The sequence below is a fragment of the Gastrolobium bilobum genome, unplaced genomic scaffold (genome assembly GCF_033153095.1).
Source record: "Gastrolobium bilobum isolate Gb01-03AN ecotype WA unplaced genomic scaffold, APGP_CSIRO_Gbil_v1 utg22371, whole genome shotgun sequence".
NCBI lineage: Eukaryota > Viridiplantae > Streptophyta > Magnoliopsida > Fabales > Fabaceae > Gastrolobium > Gastrolobium bilobum.
This window is the reverse complement of record NW_026896417.1, coordinates 131,424-154,532: the sequence shown is the minus strand read 5'-3', so window position 1 is coordinate 154,532 and position 23,109 is coordinate 131,424. Positions and strand designations below refer to the sequence as shown.

The 23,109-nt window shown below is 34.2% G+C and overlaps 3 protein-coding genes across 4 annotated transcripts; all 3 read right to left on the bottom strand.

The window, feature by feature from the left end:
* Positions 1-5,789: 5,789 nt before the first annotated feature.
* LOC133299624 (uncharacterized) lies at positions 5,790-6,752 on the bottom strand. Its single transcript, XM_061499105.1, has 2 exons — positions 6,022-6,752; positions 5,790-5,909 (listed from the first exon to the last, which is right to left on the bottom strand). The coding sequence occupies exons 1-2, from the start codon at positions 6,737-6,739 to the stop codon at positions 5,806-5,808; spliced, it is 822 nt and encodes a 273-aa protein (XP_061355089.1). The 5' UTR covers positions 6,740-6,752; the 3' UTR covers positions 5,790-5,805.
* A 1,358-nt stretch (positions 6,753-8,110) lies between these two features.
* Positions 8,111-9,061, bottom strand: LOC133299621 (stress-response A/B barrel domain-containing protein At5g22580-like). Its single transcript, XM_061499099.1, has 2 exons — positions 8,830-9,061; positions 8,111-8,529 (listed from the first exon to the last, which is right to left on the bottom strand). The coding sequence occupies exons 1-2, from the start codon at positions 8,946-8,948 to the stop codon at positions 8,331-8,333; spliced, it is 318 nt and encodes a 105-aa protein (XP_061355083.1). The 5' UTR covers positions 8,949-9,061; the 3' UTR covers positions 8,111-8,330.
* A 9,118-nt stretch (positions 9,062-18,179) lies between these two features.
* On the bottom strand, positions 18,180-21,971 carry LOC133299613 (tRNA dimethylallyltransferase 2). 2 transcript variants are annotated; one of them, XM_061499085.1, is made up of 10 exons: positions 21,754-21,971; positions 21,596-21,675; positions 21,412-21,480; positions 21,053-21,113; positions 20,841-20,962; positions 20,502-20,576; positions 19,758-20,168; positions 19,249-19,324; positions 18,980-19,143; positions 18,180-18,454 (listed from the first exon to the last, which is right to left on the bottom strand). In XM_061499085.1, the coding sequence occupies exons 1-10, from the start codon at positions 21,956-21,958 to the stop codon at positions 18,305-18,307; spliced, it is 1,413 nt and encodes a 470-aa protein (XP_061355069.1). In that variant the 5' UTR covers positions 21,959-21,971; the 3' UTR covers positions 18,180-18,304. The 2 variants fall into 2 exon arrangements, with proteins under 2 accessions (XP_061355069.1, XP_061355068.1); XM_061499084.1 differs by having other exon boundaries at positions 20,841-21,113.
* Positions 21,972-23,109: the final 1,138 nt, after the last annotated feature.

The following is a 23,109-nucleotide window of genomic DNA, read 5'->3' as shown; positions in this document are numbered from 1 at the left end:
TCTTCTTGATTTGTAGAAGATACTTTGATATTGGTCCTTCCTTTTTAGTGTTTTTGAGTTGTTGAATCTTGAGCTGCTTCACCTTTGAACGTGTTTGAGAAGAAAAGAATTCTTCAAGATTTTGCCAAATTTCACATGAAGAATCACAGCCAACCATTCTTGTATGCATTGTTTCAGACATCGAAGCCAGAAGCCATGACATGATGAGGTGATCTTGTTGCTCCCAGATTTCGTTTTCAACTTCAGATCTGGTGTTTCCATCACTTTGATTGATGAATTTGAGCAATTTGAATCCCTTAATCTTAGCCATAGCCTATTGTTTCCATGGTAAAAAATTTTCATCGTCCAGTTTAAAGGATATTGGATTAGAGAACGTGTGAAGACAAGAAGAAGAAGATGAATTAGTTTGAGTAGAATTGGCGAAAGTAGAAGCATGAGATGCGTCCATGGATCGAAAATAGCTCTGATACCATGTGAGGTATCAGATGCATACACGAAGGAGAAAGGAAACAGAAAGAGAATATGATGGCTGAGTAAAATTGTATTGAATGAACTGATATTACATTGAGAGGTATCAGTCTTTATATATAAAGTAAAGCTGATGTAACTAAAGTTTGTTAGAGAACAGTTGACAGTTACAAAGTCTGTTCGTCTGTTAGTTTCACAACTCTATCAAAAATTTACAATAAATTATTACAAAAAAAAATTACAATAAAAAGAATATTGAAATAAATAGAAATCATCAAATCCAAAACTTTCCAATGTTTTTTCTTTAAAATTATTTTTAAAAATTAAATTCAATCAACACACAAATATTTTACAGAACGACGTAGCTTTGAGTTCCCTATTGCACCGAGGGATACGTCGGAGCGAGACCCTTCCCATCAAGCACAAATATCAAATTTTAAAAAATTAGTTTTCTTTTCTTTAATTAATTTTGTTTAATTCTTTAGGGTGAAATAAATATTTAAAAACTTATCAATAATTTGCACAAGTAATATAAGGTAGCCATTTTTTTAAACGGACGGTGTAGGGTGCTAACACTTTCCCTGCTCGTAATCGACTCCTGAATCCATTTTCTATTTCACAGATCAGTTTTCTCAAACAAAAGGGGTTTTCCAATGTTTTCTCAAATAAACCATGGTAGCGACTCCATTATTTTTAACATTCAATTTCTTTCGCCATCATGTTGTGATCCGGTTGCGACATCTAGCTAGGTCTCTACCTTTGCTTGCAACGACCCCCCCCCCCCCCCAATAGTGACCTTTACCCCTCCAAAGGTAAATATTGGGCTTGCAACTCTCAACGGTACAGGCTGTATCCAGAATTTGCTGATTTCATCAATCAAATCAAATATAAATCACGAACAATAGAATTGCAAATTTTAAAAATAAAAAATAAATATTTAATAGGATTAAATTAAATTTTGATCCCAATTTTAAAAATTAAATTAATTTAAACTAAACACATTATCAGAATTGGATTCCTTGCATTACGACAAGTTCAATTATAAGGGGAAAAAATAAAGAATAGATCTTGCAATTTTTAGAGCCCATTTGAACGGTTTTATTGTTTTACCAAGAAATAATTTTTCAAAAAAAAGTATTATTTATTTAATATATATGTATATATATATAGGTAAAATTATTTCTCCGGCTGCTGGATGTTGAGAAATAAATCTTACATAGTTGATTGATTTTGATTGCCCGCATTTAATGCTTTCACCAACCTTTGTATAGTTATGATTTCTCGAATTTATTTGCTGGACGTCAAGCGGCTAGAGAAATGATAATCATGTATACATATATAAATATATATATATATATATATATATATATATATAAGGTTTTATAAGAGTTATGTTGTAGGAAAAGTGATTCTGTAATGTTATAGAGATTCGTTTTGCGTGCCTTAATTTTTTATTTATTTTTTTGTTTTAAAAAGAGTAGGCCCCACAAAATTTTGTGAGTGTAGGAAAGTTTGTTATATTATGTTAAAGGATAAAACGAAAACTCATATATATATATATATATATATATATATATATATATATATATATATATATATATATATATAGGGTTTATCATCTATCATTTAACATAATCACAAAAAGTTTCCTACACACACAACATTTTGTGAGGCCCGCAGCAAAAAAAAAAAAACTTCGGCACGCAAAATGAATCTCTATAACTTAACACAATCATTTTTCCTACAACATAACTCTTATAAAACCCATATATATCAGAAAAATGTTTCTGCAGTTACTGCAGATAAGTTATCTGCATTTACTCCCAAATCGACGTTGTTTTGGTGTTGAAATATTTAAAAATTATAATTATAAAGACTATTATAACCCTGAAATAAATTAAAATTATAAAAATACCTTGATTTCTGTCTCACAACAATGTCATTTTGGGCTCAATGCAGATAACGTATCTGCATTAACTGCAAAAAAAATGAACCCTATATATATATGTGCGTGTGTGTGAAAATTTTATAAAAAAACAAGAAGAAAAATTCCAAAAAATTGAAATAATCCTTTTTTTTAAATCAAAATGCCTGAATTCTGAAAAAAGAAAAATCAAAACTTTGATATTTTTCTTTAAATTTAATTTTAGTAAACTTCACTTTCATCCCACCACTCTTATTACATGTTCTTTTTAGGAATTTTATACATAAAAAGTAATTATTAATTTTAATATTTAAATATTTTTTACTTAAAATTAAAAATACTTTTTATACATTCTATTCAAACATAAAATAGTTTTAAAATTTTTAAAATTATCTTTAAAAAAAATTATGCATACTAATATTTTTTTAAAAAAAAATCATCCAAACAAACTTTTAAATAATCCACAGTAATTTCTTTTTTCTCCTTTTTAACTACGCATGCACACCATCAAAATTAGGTGATCCAACTCTATGTTATCTTTTATCGAAGCCTTTATGAATAGTTCGTACATATCCCACCTTTTTTTTAAACGTTTCTCCGGATGATGTTGAATATTCAGAAATGCTAACAATATATTACTTGATATTTTTTAATATATTCTTGAGATTAATGATTCACATGTCATCTATGCGCGTATAAAAATGTGTGAGGTTCATATTTTCTTTTTCTTTCTTTTCTCCTCACATGACTACACATGAACTCCATACTCTTTTATATATATATATATATATATATATATATATAAAAGAGAGATAAATAACATGATAAATACTAATCCTATAATTTTATTATAAAGTAAGTTTTTGTTTTAATTCCATTAAATAACTTGAAAAACTATGATGGGTATTTAACCAAGCCCAAGGATGAATAAGGCGGTGGGGACTGGGGAGCTGAGTTACGTTTGGGTTTCAAGAGTCCAAGACTATGTCATATGCTCTCGGCCAAAAGCCCATTCCATTGTCCATTGTGTAGTGGGTCAAGCTTGATAACATTATTTGATTCTTTGTGGGACATAAGTAGCAGCATGGTTCAAGAATAACTTGTAATTAATTAATTAATGATCTACATTTATACTGAAATATGCAATTTCCTTGAAAACTAATAACAAAAATGGAAACAATTTATTTGCGTCGCAATCAAGTCTGCCTATTATACAGTACTCAATAGATCCCTGGACAGGTAATGGACATTTTATTTTTTGTTCTATACATATGGGAACTGCACATATATCACAACTAATTTTGCTTCTTATATTCCTAAAATTAGGGGTGATAAACGAGGCAGGGGCTTTTTAGGGGTCTTTGACTCGGCTCGTGAAGGCTTAGGCTTACATGCCTAATATTGGTTGTTGGAACCAGGCTTGGACTTGTATAAAAGCTCGTTTAGTAAAAAGGCCTCACGCTCTAATTCAAAAGCTCAGCCTTGGAGCCTCTCAGGCTGGCCTAGTATATTAATTTTTATTTTTATTTATATTTTTTATACTATTTGTAATAGTTCTCTTTCTCCTCTCAATCCATTTCACCCCTATTTTAATAGTTAAACAGACTTTTTGAATGATTTTGTTCTATATTATGTTGTTTCGATATTCTTTATGAAATTACTAATGTTGTTAATTATATACTCTGTTTGGATAAATTTTCATTGTCTTATTTTTTTTCTAACAGGCCAAATCAGGTTTTTATTTTTTTGTAAATAAGGCAGGCCACAGTCCGATAATTATATTCGTAACAGGTAACAGGCTTGGTAAGGCCGACACATTTAATCACAGGCTTAGCCTTTTAAGATCAAAGCTCGGCTCGGCTCGACCCGTTAACACCCCTACTTAAAATGAATGCTAATTGGTTTTTAATCAAGCATATATTTTAGTTTTTTTCTCGTAACGAGATATAATATTAAGAGACATTGACCATACTGCTCTTTTTATGAGAATAATATACCTGAATGTCACAACTTTGAAAAAATATACCATACTGTTATGGCACTGTAGTCGCTGAGGTACTCAGCTACTGTGAACCGGACACGTGGCACTTTCTGGTGGCTGGAAAAGTCTAGGAGACCTGGTTGCCCAAAGTAGCTACCTTATGTAGCGACATTGGGTTGGGTAAGACACCCGTCACTAATTTGATCAAAGTAGCCATGATATGCACTGACTATCATATACTTTTTGTGATGATTGAAAGTGGATGCGTATGGTTAAACACATTTACTAAAAAACAATGCCGAACACATTGTTCAAGATGTTGGTAGATACTAGATAGTACTCTATATTTCTGCTATTAATATATTGTGCATAGAAAATTTTAAAATAGTTTTAATAATTTCATTTTATATATTTTAATTAATTTGAAAAATAAACACAAACATATCATTTTACCATTTATTACTTCTTTACCATTCGAAAGTATGATTTAAGCATGCATTTTTGGGTTCTATTTTAGTCATCCTGTATTTGTGCTTGAATATGATTTGGAGGCTGAAAAATTCAGATTGCCGTTTCATTGTTTCTCCTTTAATTAAAAGTATAAATGTAGAGAGTAAATACCCGAACAAAAAAACTTTTTTATATTGCTTTCAGTTATATCATGAATCTGAATTGGATGAACAAGCATAAGGGCTAGCCTTGGTCTCTTTCCTTCTATGGCAGGGCTCTTCAGCAAAGCACTCTCAAGGCTTAGGCTCAAAAGCAGGAAAATATAGAGAAAAGGCAAGGGGCCGTTTTACTTGCAAGGTGCAAAGCTAATTCATAAGCTACTTTGTGTAGCTATAAAGGAGATTCAGCAATAGGAGATGTTGCTAGAAGATGTTACTTGTCAATAAGGAGATTATCGTATAGAGTAATCATCTCAGTTTTTTCTAGCTTTCTTTTGCATTTATATTGTTAAGGAATAACTATCTTTGGTGCATTTTTAGCTGATGTTGCACACAAATCCTTGCTCGTACTACATCCAAACTATAATTTTATACATTTTCAATCAGTCTGATTGAGCATTATAGTTTCCTCATAAAGCTGCTTTATAGTAGGATTTTACATATTTATGGATTCCTCACATCTAGTTTGTGGAAAGATTTAGCTTCATGTCTCCAAAAGGGGCAGTGACATAAACTTCACTGATCATTTCAGCTTCCATTCCTAACGAAGTTTCAATCTATGCTTGCTTTGAAATCCTTCAGATAGATAGATGGTTCATGTTCAATACTTCTATTACCATCCATTTTGGGCAGGACTAATAGCTGTTTTGTACTAGTTACGTTGAACAAATGACATTCAACTATTATAGATATTAGATCCATATAGCAAATAATACATGTACAAAGTACTCTAACCTAAAGATTAAGTCCTTAGATAAGCTTTGTTAAACTTGCATGAAGAAGGCTAATGAACCAATAAAAGAAAGTAAAGAGAAAAAAACACTACCAGTAGATTTTATGGACCCAGCCTTGGAGATAACCTTGTCTTCTGCAGAATTATAATCAGAGTCACTAAGCCATTCCATATTTTCCTCATAACTTAAAACAACTGAAACTAAAATAATAAAAAAAAAACTTTATACATGTCCAAGATCACTTACTGCACTCTTTTGCGTGGCATAAACACTTCAACCCAGCACCACAGGTGCCATTAGGCGTTTCACACCCCTTACAAATATCTGGTACAAATTTTGAAACTTCAATAGATATTCTTGTTCCCAACTTGTATCCATTATTTCCACCATCTGAAGAACTTCTATGTACCCAACTGTAATGGGAGCAGTTCAATTGTTCAGGATGAAAACCCTTTTCTACTTTTTGCAGATCTTCAACAACTAAACATGAATAAGGATATTTCTCGTGCTCTTGAATACTAGAAGATGATGAAGCAGCACCTCCACATTTATAAAAGTCTCTGCAGCTTTGCATAAATGGTGAAATGGGATCTCTTCTCTTTGAGCAGTTGAAGAGAACAAGTGAGTTAGGTTCTGGAGGGGAAGGGAAACCAGCTGTGACAGCCAGAGGAGAAACATATTGGAGAGAAGAACAAGATGAGTGAGTGATCGTTAGTAATCTACCATTATAGTCAAGTGAAGAAATTTCAAAAAGGCCAAGGGATGTTCTGAAGTAGAGATTCTGAGATATGCAAAGGGTGATGCTACCTAATAGAGAAGGTATAGAAGAATTTGGATTCAAGAAAGGTGTTTGAGTTCTGATATTCCCACAGTACTTTGTATGATTATGCTGTGGTATAGAAGAACCTAATATGAAATTGAAAACTAGTAAAGAAATAACATGGAGTTTCTTGAAGGGCTTCATGTCTGTCCCTTTACTCAATCAGTGCAAAAAAAAAATGTTTGCTCCAATTGTTTGAATCATGCAGGGTTTCTTTAAGGTTGAGAACTCGAGAAACACTACTTCCAAATTCACTTTCCAAGTTGGCCCCATTGCTTGATTAAATGAACTTACTTTTTCCTTCTTTTTTATTTCACTAGAAAAAGATCACATTGCTTTAGGGAATCTTGGGCTTCAAAATTCAATTTTTTGGTGATTTGATATCCGACATGGAGTAGATATTCAGGGAGTGTTTGGTACAGGAGAAATTTTTATTTGTTCGAAAATCTCAATTTTTAAAAATATGATTTTTACATTCAATTTACGATAATATCTGAAAATTTAAAATTTTAAACATTTCAGTTTTCCGAGAATCCAGAAAAAATCCTTGTACCAAAGAGCTCCTTGAGGCCATCCTTCGTAGAGTATTGTTAATTATTTATAATCAGTCATCAGGTTTTGCATGATTCAATGTCTTTCACTGTTGTAATCAATTCATGCCCTCCTAAAGTTGCTTTCGTATTTAGGCTTTTTAAGACAAGGGAAATGATGTCACTCTCCCCACAATTAATAAAGCCCTTGACCGTAACTGTTTAATGTAACTCTGAATAATTCAATGTATCACTCAAGAAACCATAATGTGGGAAGATGCAGTTATTTATGTAGGACCTGAATTCAGAAGGCTTGATCCAAATAATATTCCCATGAGTAATGATATTTTCACACTCTACTACTCAGTGAGTACTGCTCACTCTCTCCTCTATTATAGCAAAACAAAGTAACAATTCCTAAAGAGATCATATTATTCACATTCATCACACCAGGTGTAAAACAATCGTTATATTTTCTAGTTAAAGCAACATAGTAAAAAAGTGCTTATTTTGATTTTTTATGTCACAAATTTAATCATCAAGTACTTACCACTAAGCCAAAAGTTATAACAGTTAATTAGGGCATAACTTTAATTCTTTATCCACTTTGACTATATACGTTATGGATTTGGATTCTCTCATGTGGAAAAATGGTCATGTTATTTGATCAAAATCACTCATTTTCACTCATTAATGATAAGATAAGAGAAAGAAAATTGTATAATTTTTAAATGAGTGCTTGTGATCAAACAAGATGACCACATAATTATCTTTTTCATCTGAGATGATCCATATCCGTCTCTTACACATACAGAGTCTCACTTAAGCTGTGAGTGGACATGAGGGCTGCACGTTGGTACCAATGGGCCAGGATTTTAAGTCTTATGCGGTTAGTCCTATGAGCGTATAGAAGAAATTGTTGGGCCCTATAAGTCCAGCAACAAACATTGTGTCTGACAATTTTTTTGAATTGAAGGCCTATAAATTGTGCTGTTATATATATGAATATGATGGTACTCATAGTAGTAGAGACTGGTAAAGAACTAGTATTAACACTAAAAAAGAAAAGAAAAAGAAAGAGCTTTAGAAGTTGAAATTGCAAGAGAACCAGTAGGAACAACCCATAACAGACTACAAATAGAGGATGCACACACTTGCGAACACTTTAAAGATAGAAACTTCAAATTGCTTGAATATCTTTAGGATTATGCTGGTGCTTTGACAAGGTTAGATGGGAAATCCAGGACCACAATCTTGTCAACAGCAGGTGAAAATATTTTTGAGAACTCAATATGATTTGGATGATTCTGAAATGCATTAAAGTCCTCTTTCCCGTTGAATGTCATCAAGAAGGCATGAGTGAAACCTTGTCTCAGCATATCGTGGCTTTCAATGTCCTTTCCCCTGTTACAACAAATACAAGCATATGATAGTAAATCATAAAATTGATGGGAATTCTATAATGCCCAAAATAGGCTAAAATATTATATAATCTTTAGTTGGTTGTGCTTTTATTTACTAATGGCTAATGCCTTTCATGTCTTGAAATATTTTCTCCTCCAATTATAAGAAAATTACTCCGACCAAGGATAAGATGAGAGTAATCCTGATACGCGGCCTTATCTTTACATATTTTGTATTAAGGGAAAGACGATGACTATCATTAAAAAACAAAAAAAAGGAAGCAAACTTTTACTTTCATACCATTCAAAGGACTTGACATGCTCAATCCCAGAGATCATCTTCTCCAAGCCTTGGACGAGCTCTTCAACTGCCACACCATCGTTGAACTTAACAATAACATAGTGATTGAATGTCCCCATGGCTATAATACAACTCCTATGAACCAAAACCAGTCCCTAAGTAACCAAATATATATGAACAAAACATACACTATGCACAATTTGCCCGTCAACCCTCACAGTCCCATTTGTCCAATGTCAGATCGTCATGACCAATTTCACCACTCTTTTTGTTTTAATCAATTACCAAAAAAGTTTTAGGAGACAGCATCCACGGCACAATCTTAGGAAAGGTACTACTTTCATTTATAGACCCACCAGTGAGCAACTTATTCTACCCATTCCACAGTGAAAATTGTCTGGTGCAATTGTCGTTGCACATGAATTAATAGACACCTTGGGGTCATTTCCCTCTAGAAGTTTGAGTTATTGGTTGCCACACACACTCAAGGGTCAGAAAACATTATTATATAATATTTTCTTTTTTGCATTATTATATAGCCTGTAGTTCTCTGTTTGTCCTTGCCATGTGCATCACCAAGGTAAATTATTGAACTTTTTTAATACATGGATGACATGATGCTGTGTACTTATCGTTAAGGAATCTTAGCTTAACTACTAGGACCTTTCTCAGGTGAATAAAGGACGATGGTGTCTGAGTGATTTTCATCGACTGATACAATTTCAGATATGTTTAATAGTTGTTTATCACATGCTATTTAATTCGGATAATAATATATTTTTTTATTTTACTCACTTTAAAAAATTGTATTAAATTACACTAATTCATGTGTATCGTGCAACTTCTCTCCTTTTTTGTTAGGGAAAAATATGTGAATGACACACCTTATATTTTTTGACTCTCACAAAGAGGTGGGATTCACACATTTAAAACTTTTTTTATCAATTCTCTTTCACGATTTATCTTCTTTTTTTTCAGTTAAAATGATATAACTTTGTATCCTTTAAAATGATAGACAGTTTTGCTTTTCTGTTAACTTTTTAAAACATTCTAGTTGAAAAGTCGCCCTCATATTATGTAATCAAAGTTGGCAGAAAAAATGTTACATTAAAAAAATAGGTTATGAAAGCTAAGAGGTAGCTTTAGTATGACTGCAATTTAAACATTTAAAAAATATAATTATAGAATAAAATTTATGATTATCTTTTTTCATATTTATTTTAGCAGCCTCTTTTAACACTGTTATATTATAATTTCAATTGATTTTCATTTTTTCTCTCCATCTCCTCTTAAGATAGTGATTTAACCGTATTAGAGGTGAGTAAGTAGAACCGTAGAGTAAATATTGAAAAAAGATAAACTTAATGTTCCATTTCTATAAATATATAACTACAAAGTTAACCTCCATGATAGCGATAACTTTTTTAACACTTCCAACATTAATAACTAGACACATATTTTTTTTTTGGTACATATAACTATGGGTTTGTGTACTCTTATGTTGTACAAGAGAACATATTTTATGCTAAGACACAAAATGATGAGACCCACCACTAAAAAAGAGAAAAGAAAAGAAAAGAAAATAGCAACACACTTATCGAAGTGTCTATGGCATAAGATAGTAGTCTCCTACAACATGAGACTACTATTTCCCTGTAACTATACACATTTTTTTTTTCAGTAATCTGAAGGGTATCCTCTGGCTGTAACCAAAGACTAATCCTCAATTGAGCACTGTCGGACCCTTTCGGAGACGGCTCTCCCAAATATTTTTTTTTCATTCTCAAGACTCAAACTCGAGACCTCTGGTTAAGAGACTCAAGCTCCTTATCACCTGTGCCAAAGGAGTTTGGTATAAATATACACATTTGTGATGAAATGATATGTTAAAGAAATATATTGGATGATCTAATAAGACAAACGCATCTGGTAATCTGTCTTAATCGCCAGTTATCAAACAAAATACCTTTGAGACATTGAATTATTTGCGTTGGTTTTTTTTTTTTCTTCATAAAATTGGTCTTTATCAAAATTTCAATCATTTGATGATACGGTTAATCAATAATAGACTTCAATGGATAGTCCTAAACTGAAAAGTTTTAGAGTAAACATTATTTTTGGTCCCTGGCAATATCTACAAAAAAAAAATTAGTCCCTGACAATAAAAAAGGACCAAATTGGTCTCTAACAGTATGTAAAAAGAGCCACGTTAGTGACGGAGGAGTTGACATAAGGACTAACATGGCCCTTTTTTCATAATTTTAAGGACCAATTTGATCTTTTTTTATTGCCAGGGACTAAAAAGGATTTCATAGATATTGCCAGAGACTATAAAGGTGTTTACTCAAACTTTTATATGGTGAGTACCTTGAAACTATTTGCGATTTTCCTCTTTCCATTGAGTGTTATATTTTTTCATTACGAACCTTAGTTTTCGTTTTTTGTTCTTTTTGCTGGGCTAGGCCCTCCATAAAATGTGTTATATTTTATACTTGTTTATTGGGTAACTTTTTTTATAATAAACTTTTTATTAATTATATATACATTATCATTAGATAATATAACTCATTTCTTTGTAATATAAACCGATTTTCAGAGAGAAGATGAAGGAGAAGAAGAGAAAAGGGACAATTTTCCAAACTTTTCTTGACATTTTCGTTTCTACCAATTACTATATAAATCAAGGTTCACACGAAAACACAATGAAATTCAAAAATTACATAAACATTAGAAATTAAATGAAATTCAATTGTAATAATAGATTTGCTAAAACTTCCTAGGCCCTTTCAGTGTGATAGTCCTCCCAATATTTGGGCTTGTTCTTCTGCCGTTTGGGCCATTGCAGCTTGAGCCCATTTCTCCTGATTTTACCCGCTTCAATTTTTCCTTCCTTAATATTTTCAATTGTTTGTCAATTTTTCCTTCCATAAAAAGGTATCTATCGGGGCCATGCCCCTTTATTGTATCAAAAAAAAAGGTATCTATCTATACATTTTATATTTATTGATAGGGATCTATTAATCTCATATTGCATGAGATAATTATCTCATGCAACAGAGATAAGATTGTGGAGTCCACTACTTTTTCAAAAAATAAAATAAAATAATAGACCCCACTATTTTGTCTCTGTTGCATGAGATAATTATCTCATGCAACATGAGACAATTATTTCCATAAGGGTGGAAATAAAGTAGGTAAGACTAGATTTTCTCGTTTGTTTTTAAATAAAAAACGTGAACTTTGGTTAGTTACATAATGTACGATTTTCTTTCTTTTTTGAGTAAATACCCTTTTTTAGTCCCTGACAATATCCAAGAAGGCGTTTTCAGCCCCTAGCAATAAAAAAGGAACAAATTGGCCCCTGAAATTACAAAAAAAGGAGCCACGTTGGTCCTTCTATGAACTCCACCGTAACGGCCCAACTAATGGTGCCCATATGGCACGTTAGTGTGCTGACGCGGCTTGGACGTTGGACAGCGTGGATGAGCAAACGACGACATTTTGTTGCAAATGGGTTCAGAGCTTTCCAAAGTAGGGCACGACGTCGTTTCTTGCTTTGATCATGAACCCTAAATATGAAAATACCCCAAATTCCATCAATCGAACACTAAACAGACACAAATCCCCCAAATTGATGAGCAAAACCCTAAACAGCAATACGCCCCCAAAATCTTTGGACGTTGATGATTGAAACTCGACGACAGTAGAGGACATCAACCGGATTTGCTGGGCGTGGGAGAAGATGAGTGTTTCTTCTCGCATGGAGGGATCAAGTGGGAGTACTTCAATGGGGGAAGAACACTGACAAGGACTGCCGGTCGTAGGTGCAAATGTGGGAGACAAAGTATTGTATATACCTCCAAAACTGAGAGAAACCCAAACAGGGTTTTCCTTGGGTGTCCTAATTTCAAGGTATACATGTGTAATGTGCCCCTTTATTAAGTTGAAACACTTGCTAACCGTGGTTTTTTTTTTTGTAGGAGAAGAAGCCCTATTGTGATTTTTTTAGATGGGTAGATGACATGTGTAATGAACCCATGGAGCTGGAAGAAGCAAGAATTCACACTATGGAGTTGGATGTTGCTGAAATTAATTTCAAGTTGAAGTATGTAGACATGATGATGAGAGAGCAAGATGTGAAGATTACTAAGCAAGGAATGAAGCTTCATGAGCAGGAAAGAAACTGAATGATGTATACCTGAAGATGGTGGAGGAGTTAGATAGGATGGACAAACAAATTAGGACAGTTGATAGGTCAGCTAGGGTCTTATGTGCTGCTTGTGTTGGTGTGATCATCATCTGTATGTTTGTTGTTAGTGTGGTAAAAGTGAAAACAAGTTACCCCAATGTATTTTTCTTTCAATGAATTGTAATGAGTACTCAGTACTTTTGTTATACAAATTAATGAAGAAGGTTGTATTATATGGAACATTCTCTGTTGGTTCGGATCTGTCTGTTTGTGTATGGTATCATATGGCCTATTATTAAGAAGCTTTCAATGTATTCCTATATATCTTCTGGCATCATATATTTGTGTATCAACTACTGCACTACTGGATGCTAAGTTTCTTTTAGTATGGTATATTGCATAGTTAGGCATGGAATGAAGGCCAATAGCTTGCTACATTGTATCACAAACCATCCATGTACAGATATAGATGCAAAAATCATGAAATTGTTGTTACAGAAGTTCCATATTGTTATGCACATTTGTTAACCAGGGAAAAACACGAGGGCAATTTTGGTCCCTAACAAATTACATCGAGTACCATTTTGGTCCCTGACAAAATGCACGGGGCCCATTTTGGTCCCTGACCACAAAAAAATAGGACATGACTTCATTGATTTTCTTCCAGTACAAGTTTACAGAACAAAAGTGCATAACAGATGACATGGAGGTCCAACAACTACAATTACATAACTCAGTTAGGCATAACAATAAAAAATGGACATGCTTGTATGACGTTCATCTACCCTGTTAGACATAACAGCTGGAACATTCATCAACCATGTGACTATTTTGGTCCCTGACAAAATGCACGGGGCCCTTATTGGTCCCTAAACAGAGAAATGGCTGCACATACTTGTCTGCTTTTGTATGCAGTCCAAATTTGTTAAAAAGAAGTGCAATACATCAGATACAGATGATGTCCAATATGTTCAACCAGTAGACATGCAATACTCAGTTAACAAACATATCTCAGTTAAATATATTTGTCCAAGAACTACAAAAGAGTAGTGCATTACAAAATAAAGCCAACTATCAGGAATGAAAAGAAAGGCCCCTAAATACAATATGGCCAGAATTCAAACAAAAAAAACATTGACTATATGAGGCCTCCAAAAACATAATGGCCAGAATTTACAAAAAAGTCAGTCACATTATATGCAGTCCTTGTCAGTTGGCTCATGCACTACTCCCACTTCATGTACAACATTCATTCATTTTCTTGAGGCAAGCCTTGGTGCCCTGAAACTAGGGGTTTTCATTAAGGCCAAAAATCTGCTTCGTGTGCTACTGGATGCTGCATTCCTTGTTTACTTACTCAACATTTCATTTTCCTGGTGTGGATTTGATGGAGGTGGGCTGCCTCCTCTCAAGTTGCCTTCATGTGGCTGAGAACTACCATGTGTTGCAGGGCCTCCTTGACTTAATGGGATTTCATCTACTGAGTTGGATCCAATCTTTACAGATTCTGGTCTTGCTTGCCTGTTTTTTTTGTTGGAAGATAGTGGTCCCTTACAGCTCTTTGCATAGTGTCCAGTCTGACCACATTTAGGACACTTGGGTGCATATGTCCTTTTAACTTTCTTTGTACTGCTCTCTTGCTCTTCAATTGGGTCCTTCTTCCTGTGTTTCTTGGGACACCCAATTGGCCTTTTCAATTTTGGAGGAAGAGGTTTGGGTTCATCAGATGAAGGCCAATACTTGTTTGAATTCACTGGGTTTAAGGTGTGTGCATAAGTGGCATGCAAGGCATGTAAGCCATTGATGGACATAGTTCTCAGGTGGTTCATTTTTGTGACAAATGGCTGCTATTGCATGCTCGCATGGCAGTCCAGTCAACTGCCATGCATTGCATGCACAACTATGTGTTGTTAAATTCACTCCAACTCTCTCACCTCTACCACTAACTTTATACATATCTTGCTGCAGATTTCCAGTCCAAGTTGGTGTCCATGAATTGCTCAGAACCTTTATTTGATCTAGTTTCTTTTGTTGAGCAGGAGCAATTTTACCCCGGACAGTTCCTAAAACCCTTTGATGTGCAGCCATCCTCCTCATAATGTAGCACCTCAATTCCTCTAATAGAGTGATTATTGGTTTAGACCTATACCCAACAATCTTGGCATTCCATATCTCTGCCATATTGTTTGTGATGTTATCACATTTCGGCCAATGGCTGAAATAAGCTTTTACCCAACTTGAGGGATCAAGGTTGTCTAAGTACTTCCATGCTGCCTCATTCATCCCTTTCAAACGTGCCATTGACTTTAAGAACTGGGGGACAGTGTTGCATCTTGAACACTCCCAGACAATGCCTCTGATTGCCTTGTCTTTCCATTGTTTTATGAAGTTCTTCCAGACATGTTGCACACAAAAATGATGATGTGCACCAGGCATCACCTCTTGCAGTGCTGGAATCAACCCCTTGGCTTTATGAAGTGCCTTGGTCACTTTCTTCAAATGGACATGAACTTTGTACTCCTCTTTCATGTGTTCATAGGCCTCAGCTCTTGTCATATTCGGCTATGTCATTAGCCTTTTTTCTAACTTATTTGCAACTCACTCCTACTTGCCCTCTTGTTTCTGAAAAGTCTGCAGCAAGTGTGGGAGTCATTAAATGTTTTGACTTGGAATGCGGCCATTTTGTTATTCCAAGCACAAAAAATCATCCAATCACATTCCTCATTACTACACTTGGCTCGGGCTCTGACTTTGTCATTCTTCACCCACTTGAATTGTCTTCCTAGACTAATATTATAGTCTTTGACAACATTTTTAAAGTGTTGCAAACTTACAAACTCCATCCCCATCTCTAAGTGTACATGACCAAACACCTCATCCACATTAAACTTTGGATTGACAACCCTTTCAGCCTCCTCAGCACCACTTGAAGGAGTAGTGTTCAACTCTTCAGAGTTATACCCATACCCATCCTCCTCGAAAGACATTTGCTTCTCCTCCTCTTCCATTGTATCTTCCCTTACCACCTCCTGAACAACCTTTTTTTTCTTCTTGTTACACTTTTTTTTTAGTAGCCTTACCTATACACTCTAACTCCTCTTCACTCTCTGTTTCTTCTTCATACCCTGGTGGAGGAGGCTTATATGGCTCATCCTCCACACTATCATTTGAGTCAGTAGAAAACCCATCACCATTTCCATTATCATCTTCATCACCTGAGGAAATGTGATCAGATCCACTTCCAAATGACTCACGCAGATTATCCTCATCCCCATCACTGCCTTCCACAGGTGCAGGTGCAATAATATCAAGGATGGAAATGCAATGATCAAAATATATTTCTATGAAGTTCTCATTACTTAATGCAGCCTTAACCATCTCCACAATATCAGTGTTCGTACTCAGAGGCCTTAAACCACTGTCTAAATCCATTGTGTTTGGCATGAGCCACAACATCTAATCACATTTCTCATACCCATAACCCTTGAACAGAGTATCAAGGTCACGCAGGTTGACAAAGTCAGTATCCATCTCAGGTAAGTCAACTACTTTTCCATTTGCATATGTTAGGACCCCTTCATCATCTCTGATTAACACACCCCCAAGATGATACCTTATCACTATATATTCATCCATCTGAAAAAAAAAAAAAAAACACACCACATGACAGTTACTTCACAACGTTAACAACCAATCACATTTTAACAACAATAGCCATTTGGTTATATCACTCAACACTGGCATGTAAACATACAGGGCATTAAATTGCAAAAAAATAATAACTTTTACAAAAGATGCATGCAATACAGGGACTAACATCAGGGTCCACAAATTGGCACTAAAAAATGCCAAAAAACTTTTCAAACCGGGACCACAGACATAAAGGGGTATGTTTTTTGTAAACCTTAACCAAATAAACAGACAATGGACCGCACATGGGGGACCATATCCAACAAAAAATACACAACATGTAGTGAGGGGCGACCACATATATCGAAGGATTTCTGACAACACGTACCTTAGTGCATGTAAGACAACACCCACACTCGAACTTTCTTTAACCACCAGAGAACCAGCCTTTCCACAACCTTCACTGTCTGGGGTCGATTATCTTACCAGAAACCACCGTCTTCCACAATGCTCACCGTTCAACCAAGCTTCGGAGGTAAACAATGGGGTTCCTTGCAAGTTGAAAAAGTTAAGTGCAATATGGATGTCTAACTACCGTTCATTCCAGTGTGGTTGATGAGTACTCTAAAAGCAAAAAATGACGTTGTGCCCTACTTTGGAAAGCTCTGAACCCATTTGCAACAAAACGTCGTCGTTTGCTCATCCACGTTGTCCAACGTCCAAGCCGTGTCAGCACACTAATGTGCCACATGGGCACCGTTAGTTGGGCCATTACGGTGGAGTTCACAGAAGGACCAACGTGGCCCCTTTTTGTAATTTCAGGGACCAATTTGCTCATTTTTTATTGCTAGGGACTGAAAAGGCCTTCGTGGATATTGTCAGGGACCGAAAAGGCCTTCGTGAATATTGTCAGGGACTAAAAAGGGTATTTACTGTTATTCTTTTTTTATCTAAATTACAAGCACTAAGCTCGTTTGTACAGAAACGTTTCTCTAAAACATTTGTATTTTTTTTTTTTTTTTGATAACAAAAACATTTGTTTTAGTTAGACTTATACCTACTCCAAACACCAGATATTTATATATGCATCTTCGTTGTTGTTTCATCGTATCGTTATTTAATTTGTGTCTCCCACTTTTTATGATAAGGTGTGCCTATCTTTTAATTATTTTTGCTTTTAGATTGATCGCATTTGACCATTTGACTGAAAGTATAATGTTCGTCTGGTTTTTTTCATCATTTTTTTAAAATAGTAGTATAGTACTACAGAATAAAACAAAATGCTTCGGAATTACGTGACAATAGCGGAGGCACAGAAGACGTTTGTTAATTTTGAAATGTGGTCCGTCACACGTTCATTATCTTCAGCACCCAACTTCGTGAAAAACGATTTCGAATCAACCACCATTTTCCGTTTTGTAATGAATTTCTCAAGGACACTTAAAAAATAAAAATATTAAATAAAACATAAAAAAATTTAAGTTCTTAATGTATTAAAAACTGTAAATTTTATAAATATTTTTTATTTTGTTAATTTCACACTTGTTGACGAAATCCATTAAATGAAATTTCTTATTCGACGTGGACAAGCCTTCAATACTCAATAGTAGTACCACCCATATATTTCATAAGATTCCAAATTACAGGATTATCTAACTATTCGCATTCAGAATACTCCAGCTTTTGTTCCACGAAGCTAAGACCTTGAACCTTGCTCTTGAGACGAGAAATACGTTTTCGGTGTCCACGACCTTGCCTGTGTTGTTCCCATTCATGTAATCCTCTAAGCACCCGATCTCCGCAGGCCTGTCAACAGGAAGGTTCATAAGAAAACAGAACATGTTTGATGGTGCAGCAGCAGCACTATGTGCCAGACTGCCACTGCAGAAATAAATTATAACATCTCACCCTTTCTCTCACTTAACAATTTCACGGAAGAAAGAACAATAGAGTATGTGTGCAGAAAATGAGATGGACCTAAACGTGAAATAATGAGTAAGCAAATATGTGCATGTAACACTGTTATGCTAGCACAGCATACATGGAATATTGTGAATTTTATAGAGATAAATTTTAGTATCCAAATGTAAATTCATTTAAATTGGATAGTTTAAAAACTGTGCCACTTAAATTTTGTTCTGCAGTGAAATTTTTGCAATTTGTGGCGCAGAATTGCACCATAAGAATCACCCCATTCTCCCTTTCCCAAATAAACAGGTGTGATTGAAGGGTAATCAGTAAGCAAAACAACGCAGATTTTTTATTTTATTTTTCCCGTAACACGAAAGGGGCAAATGCCATATGCCAGGTGGATTCTAAAACATAGCAGACCTTGCATATGTATTGAGTCCAGAGGTCCCTTTGAATTATTTTCATCTCAGTGTCATTTGACATCCCAGAGGTGGATGACAAGCTTCCATTCTCGCTCAAGAAAGATCTAACTATCTTCATGGCAGATTCAACCACTTGGCCAGTCCATACATCATCTGACTTGCCTAAAACATAAAATAACCAGATCAATATAATCCAGGATACTTCAAAATTTTAATTGATGACAATAAACACAGAAAATCTACAGGAACAAGTTTAAGACAGCTTACTTGATATTGATTCCGTGGAATCAACATAGTGTATTTTCCAACCAAACAGTGTTTGTAGTCGACTGAGCATCCTCTTCTGTCATGGACAAAGCTTCCATATCAATCTCAAACTTCAAATTTCTGTACTAACTCCAGTAAATTCAATGTATAGCGACAATATGATAGATTACATCAAAATTAATTTTAGAGACAGCACCCCAAAAAAAAAATGATAGTAACCCTAAAATTGCTAAACAGAGTCTTATACCTAAAACAAAAAACAAGAAAATATTGATATTGCACAGACTTTTGCCATTTGAAATAAATGCTCTTCAAAAATGACAGAAGATATTTCAAACTTCAATATCAGAATTCATATAAGCATTTCATGGTCAATCTTCTATCACATATGGTGAGATTAACCAGAAAAATGACCATATTCAGTTTCTTTGCATATGTGGCCAACAGAAATGTTTTTTTGTCAAGAATGCTTGTTTAAGGAGGTCACAGAAATGACAAATTATTTTTACCTGACGGCGAACAAGCCTCCGAGTATTAACCTTTACTTTTTCAATTGCTTCTTCCAAAAGAATTATGGATTTAGTATCAGATGAAGATCTCAACCACTCCATCAGATTACCATAAAACAATGTCTCATCCTTTTCTATGCTGGATCCCTCAGTCAATTCCTTCTCTCTTCTATAGATGTCTTCCACAACACAAGTTCTAAGAAGAGGCTCAAATTCACGGACACCAATGGCCTGACATAAACCTCTAGTATAATCTGCGTTCAAATTGTAAATGTCATAGACTTCATTGAGTAACCCAGCATCCATCATACAATCTACCCTCCGCTCTACATATCTGTCCAGCACAGGGAGAGATGCATCCACACATATAAAACAGCAATCATATCTTAAGTTATCAACTTGACCCCACTTCTGCCCTGCCACGAGCAAGACCAATATTATTTAAAAGGCTAGAAAAAAGAATCAACAGACATATTGAAATAAAACTCAAGAGAAATTGATCATCCTTCTTCTGTTTCTGTAGTTTGTCAGTCAGTAATCCAACTGCTGTCAAAGCCAATTGCCCAGTAGAAGGTGAACAAAATGGGTAAAGCAAGGGAGGGTGATTAGGAATTATGGAAGCAATCAATTAACAACACCATAAATTGAGGAAAAACATGATATGTCAAAGCATAGATGGACTAGGGGAAAAGAGATTATATTGAATTTGCAATCAATAAATGAATGTCAAAGAAGATAACAAACCTCCGCTGCCTTTCCTTGAAAAACTTTGCTAGGAAGAACACCAGTGCGAGCATACAAACTAATATATTGATTTATCTGAAACAACAAAACAACATGTGTAGATGTGTCATCCCCAGTTATCACTTCATATAAATTTAAAAGTTCAGCAACGAATTCAAAGAGCATATTGCGTCTGATGAATGTACAGCACACCAGAACATTAAAAAATTTCCTTAAAATTACAAGTACTACAATTAAAAGAAAAAGCATATATGTACAAGCGTATGTAACTCTAACTGTATAAAGAAGATGGCCCTATATATTTCTCAAGAAGAATAAATAATGAAATTACACTCCGACCTTTCTATGATTATTTGGATGGATTCTATTTGCTGCAACTGGATCAATATCTTTAAGCAGGTCATAACTATCGTTTGAACTATCATTTTCATCAATGAAACTATTATCAGACTGTTTGATACCTACAAAATTACAAATAAAATAGATATAAGTACACTTTAATAGAACAGGAAAAGAATAGAGCACGGATATCAAGTTACCAGGCGAATCACCCGAACAGTTTTCAGTCATATCTTCTGCCGAGTCATCTAAAAGAAACGGACTCACAAGAGCCTGAAGAGGAGATAACAGGCAAGAGTGCAAAATATAAGAAATACAATCTAGAACTCAGCACCACGAAATATATATACACACATGTTTCAATAAGTACAACATTTGATTTGATACATATATAATCATATAATTCAATAACTAAAATCAATAAAATTGGATGAGTTGAATGGGGTATCACCTTAGGGACTAAAGAAAGCACATATGTAAGATATTTAAAAATAAATAAATAAATAAATATGAAGAACATGAGACATAAAGAATGCACATAAATACTAGCAGCATGAATCAAAACCCACACCTGAATATAGTAATTAGTACCCCCAACTATAACAGGCAAGTGCTTGCGAGCTAATATATCATGGATGATCTGAAAATTAAGAACAACAAATAATAATAATAATAATAATAATAATAAACTAAAAGAATCTTCATCATTTCATCAATTCACCACTTCAAAATCAACGTTGAAGCTTGGAACTTACGGGAATAGCAGAATCCCGAAACATTTTAGCTGTGAATTCCAAGTTTGGGTTTACGGTACCCAAGAGATGATGTGGCACTCCTACAACAAATGAAAACGAGATTTCAGAAACCGAATGAGATTGGGAAATAATCAGGTGCGAGCATGATCTGATGGTACCGTTTTGTTGGGAGAGTGTGAGTTTGTTGGTGAGAACATCGAGTCCACGGTAGACCTGCATGGAATCGGCGTTGATCACTTCGACGGGGAAGTGAGAGGCCAAATCAACGGCAAGCTTCGACTTCCCGGAACCTGTGGGGCCCGTTATAACCACCACCTTTCGTCGTTCTCCATCGCTAGGGTTTACAGTTACAGTGTTCTCCATCACTACCCCTTTCTTTCGCTCTACGTTCTATTCTGATAGTTTAAGTCTACCTATTTAAATTTAAAAAATAATTTTGTGTATTTGTTTTTCCTTTTTGGGTATAAAATTGTTTAATTATGTTTTGATTTTTTGTGGTTAAAATTATTTTGTAAAATAATCATGAAAACAGCTATAATTTTTTTTTAAAAATTAACAAAATAGATCTTATCATACGAATTTTTTTTCTGAAAATAAAAAAATTGTTTTTAAAAACTAATTTCAAACAAGTCCTACATCTCTATTGTTCTTGCATAAACAAATTTTGGTGTGCCCCACTGAAAGAAAAAAATATAAATCAAAAGAAATCATAGTACACTTATCGAATGTTCTGCAGGAATTTTTTTTTCAAACCAAAATAAATAATCGAATTTTTGTTTGAGTATATTATTCCGTATTTTTTTTTCTGTTGGATGAAAATATTGTTCTATGAAATATTTGTTCTGAGATTTGATAAAAAAAAATTATAATGTTAAAGACTTGAAATTCGATCCTATTTTTTTACGTGAAATTTGATCCTATTTTAATGCCTAGTATGCCTCATTTTAGAAAATTAATTTGAAATTTTATTGAAAGATAATGGAATGAAATTAGTGGAAGGCGAATGAACTTTTCTCCATTCAATACCCATTTTTTTCTATTTTCTTTTTAAATATAATTTTGAAGTCAATTCTCTTAATTTTTATAACTTAGAGAGAGGGAACAATTATAACGTAGTCTCTTAAAATTTATTTGATTTTGTATTAGTAGTTGCATTGCGAGTGTTATTACTAATTCATACAGATTTGAAATGTAAATATATTGACAATTTTTTCCCTTTAATTTGTTCGTTGGATTTATTGAGAACCGATCTCTTACTATTAGAAAAGGAGTCACAAATAAGGTAAAAAGAAAAATCATGGGTCAAACGTTACGAACCATAAATTAGAAAGGAGAAACATAGAAATCAGGTGATATGTAAAATATCTGGAAATTTAAGTTCAAATTTAACTTGCGTACAAGTGTATATAGTTCTCGTGTGCAAAATGTTATGCAATGGAACAAATATTTCAACGTTAGAAATAGTAAATTTTTGTATTCCTGACATCAATTAGGTAAGTTGAAAGGATGAATTA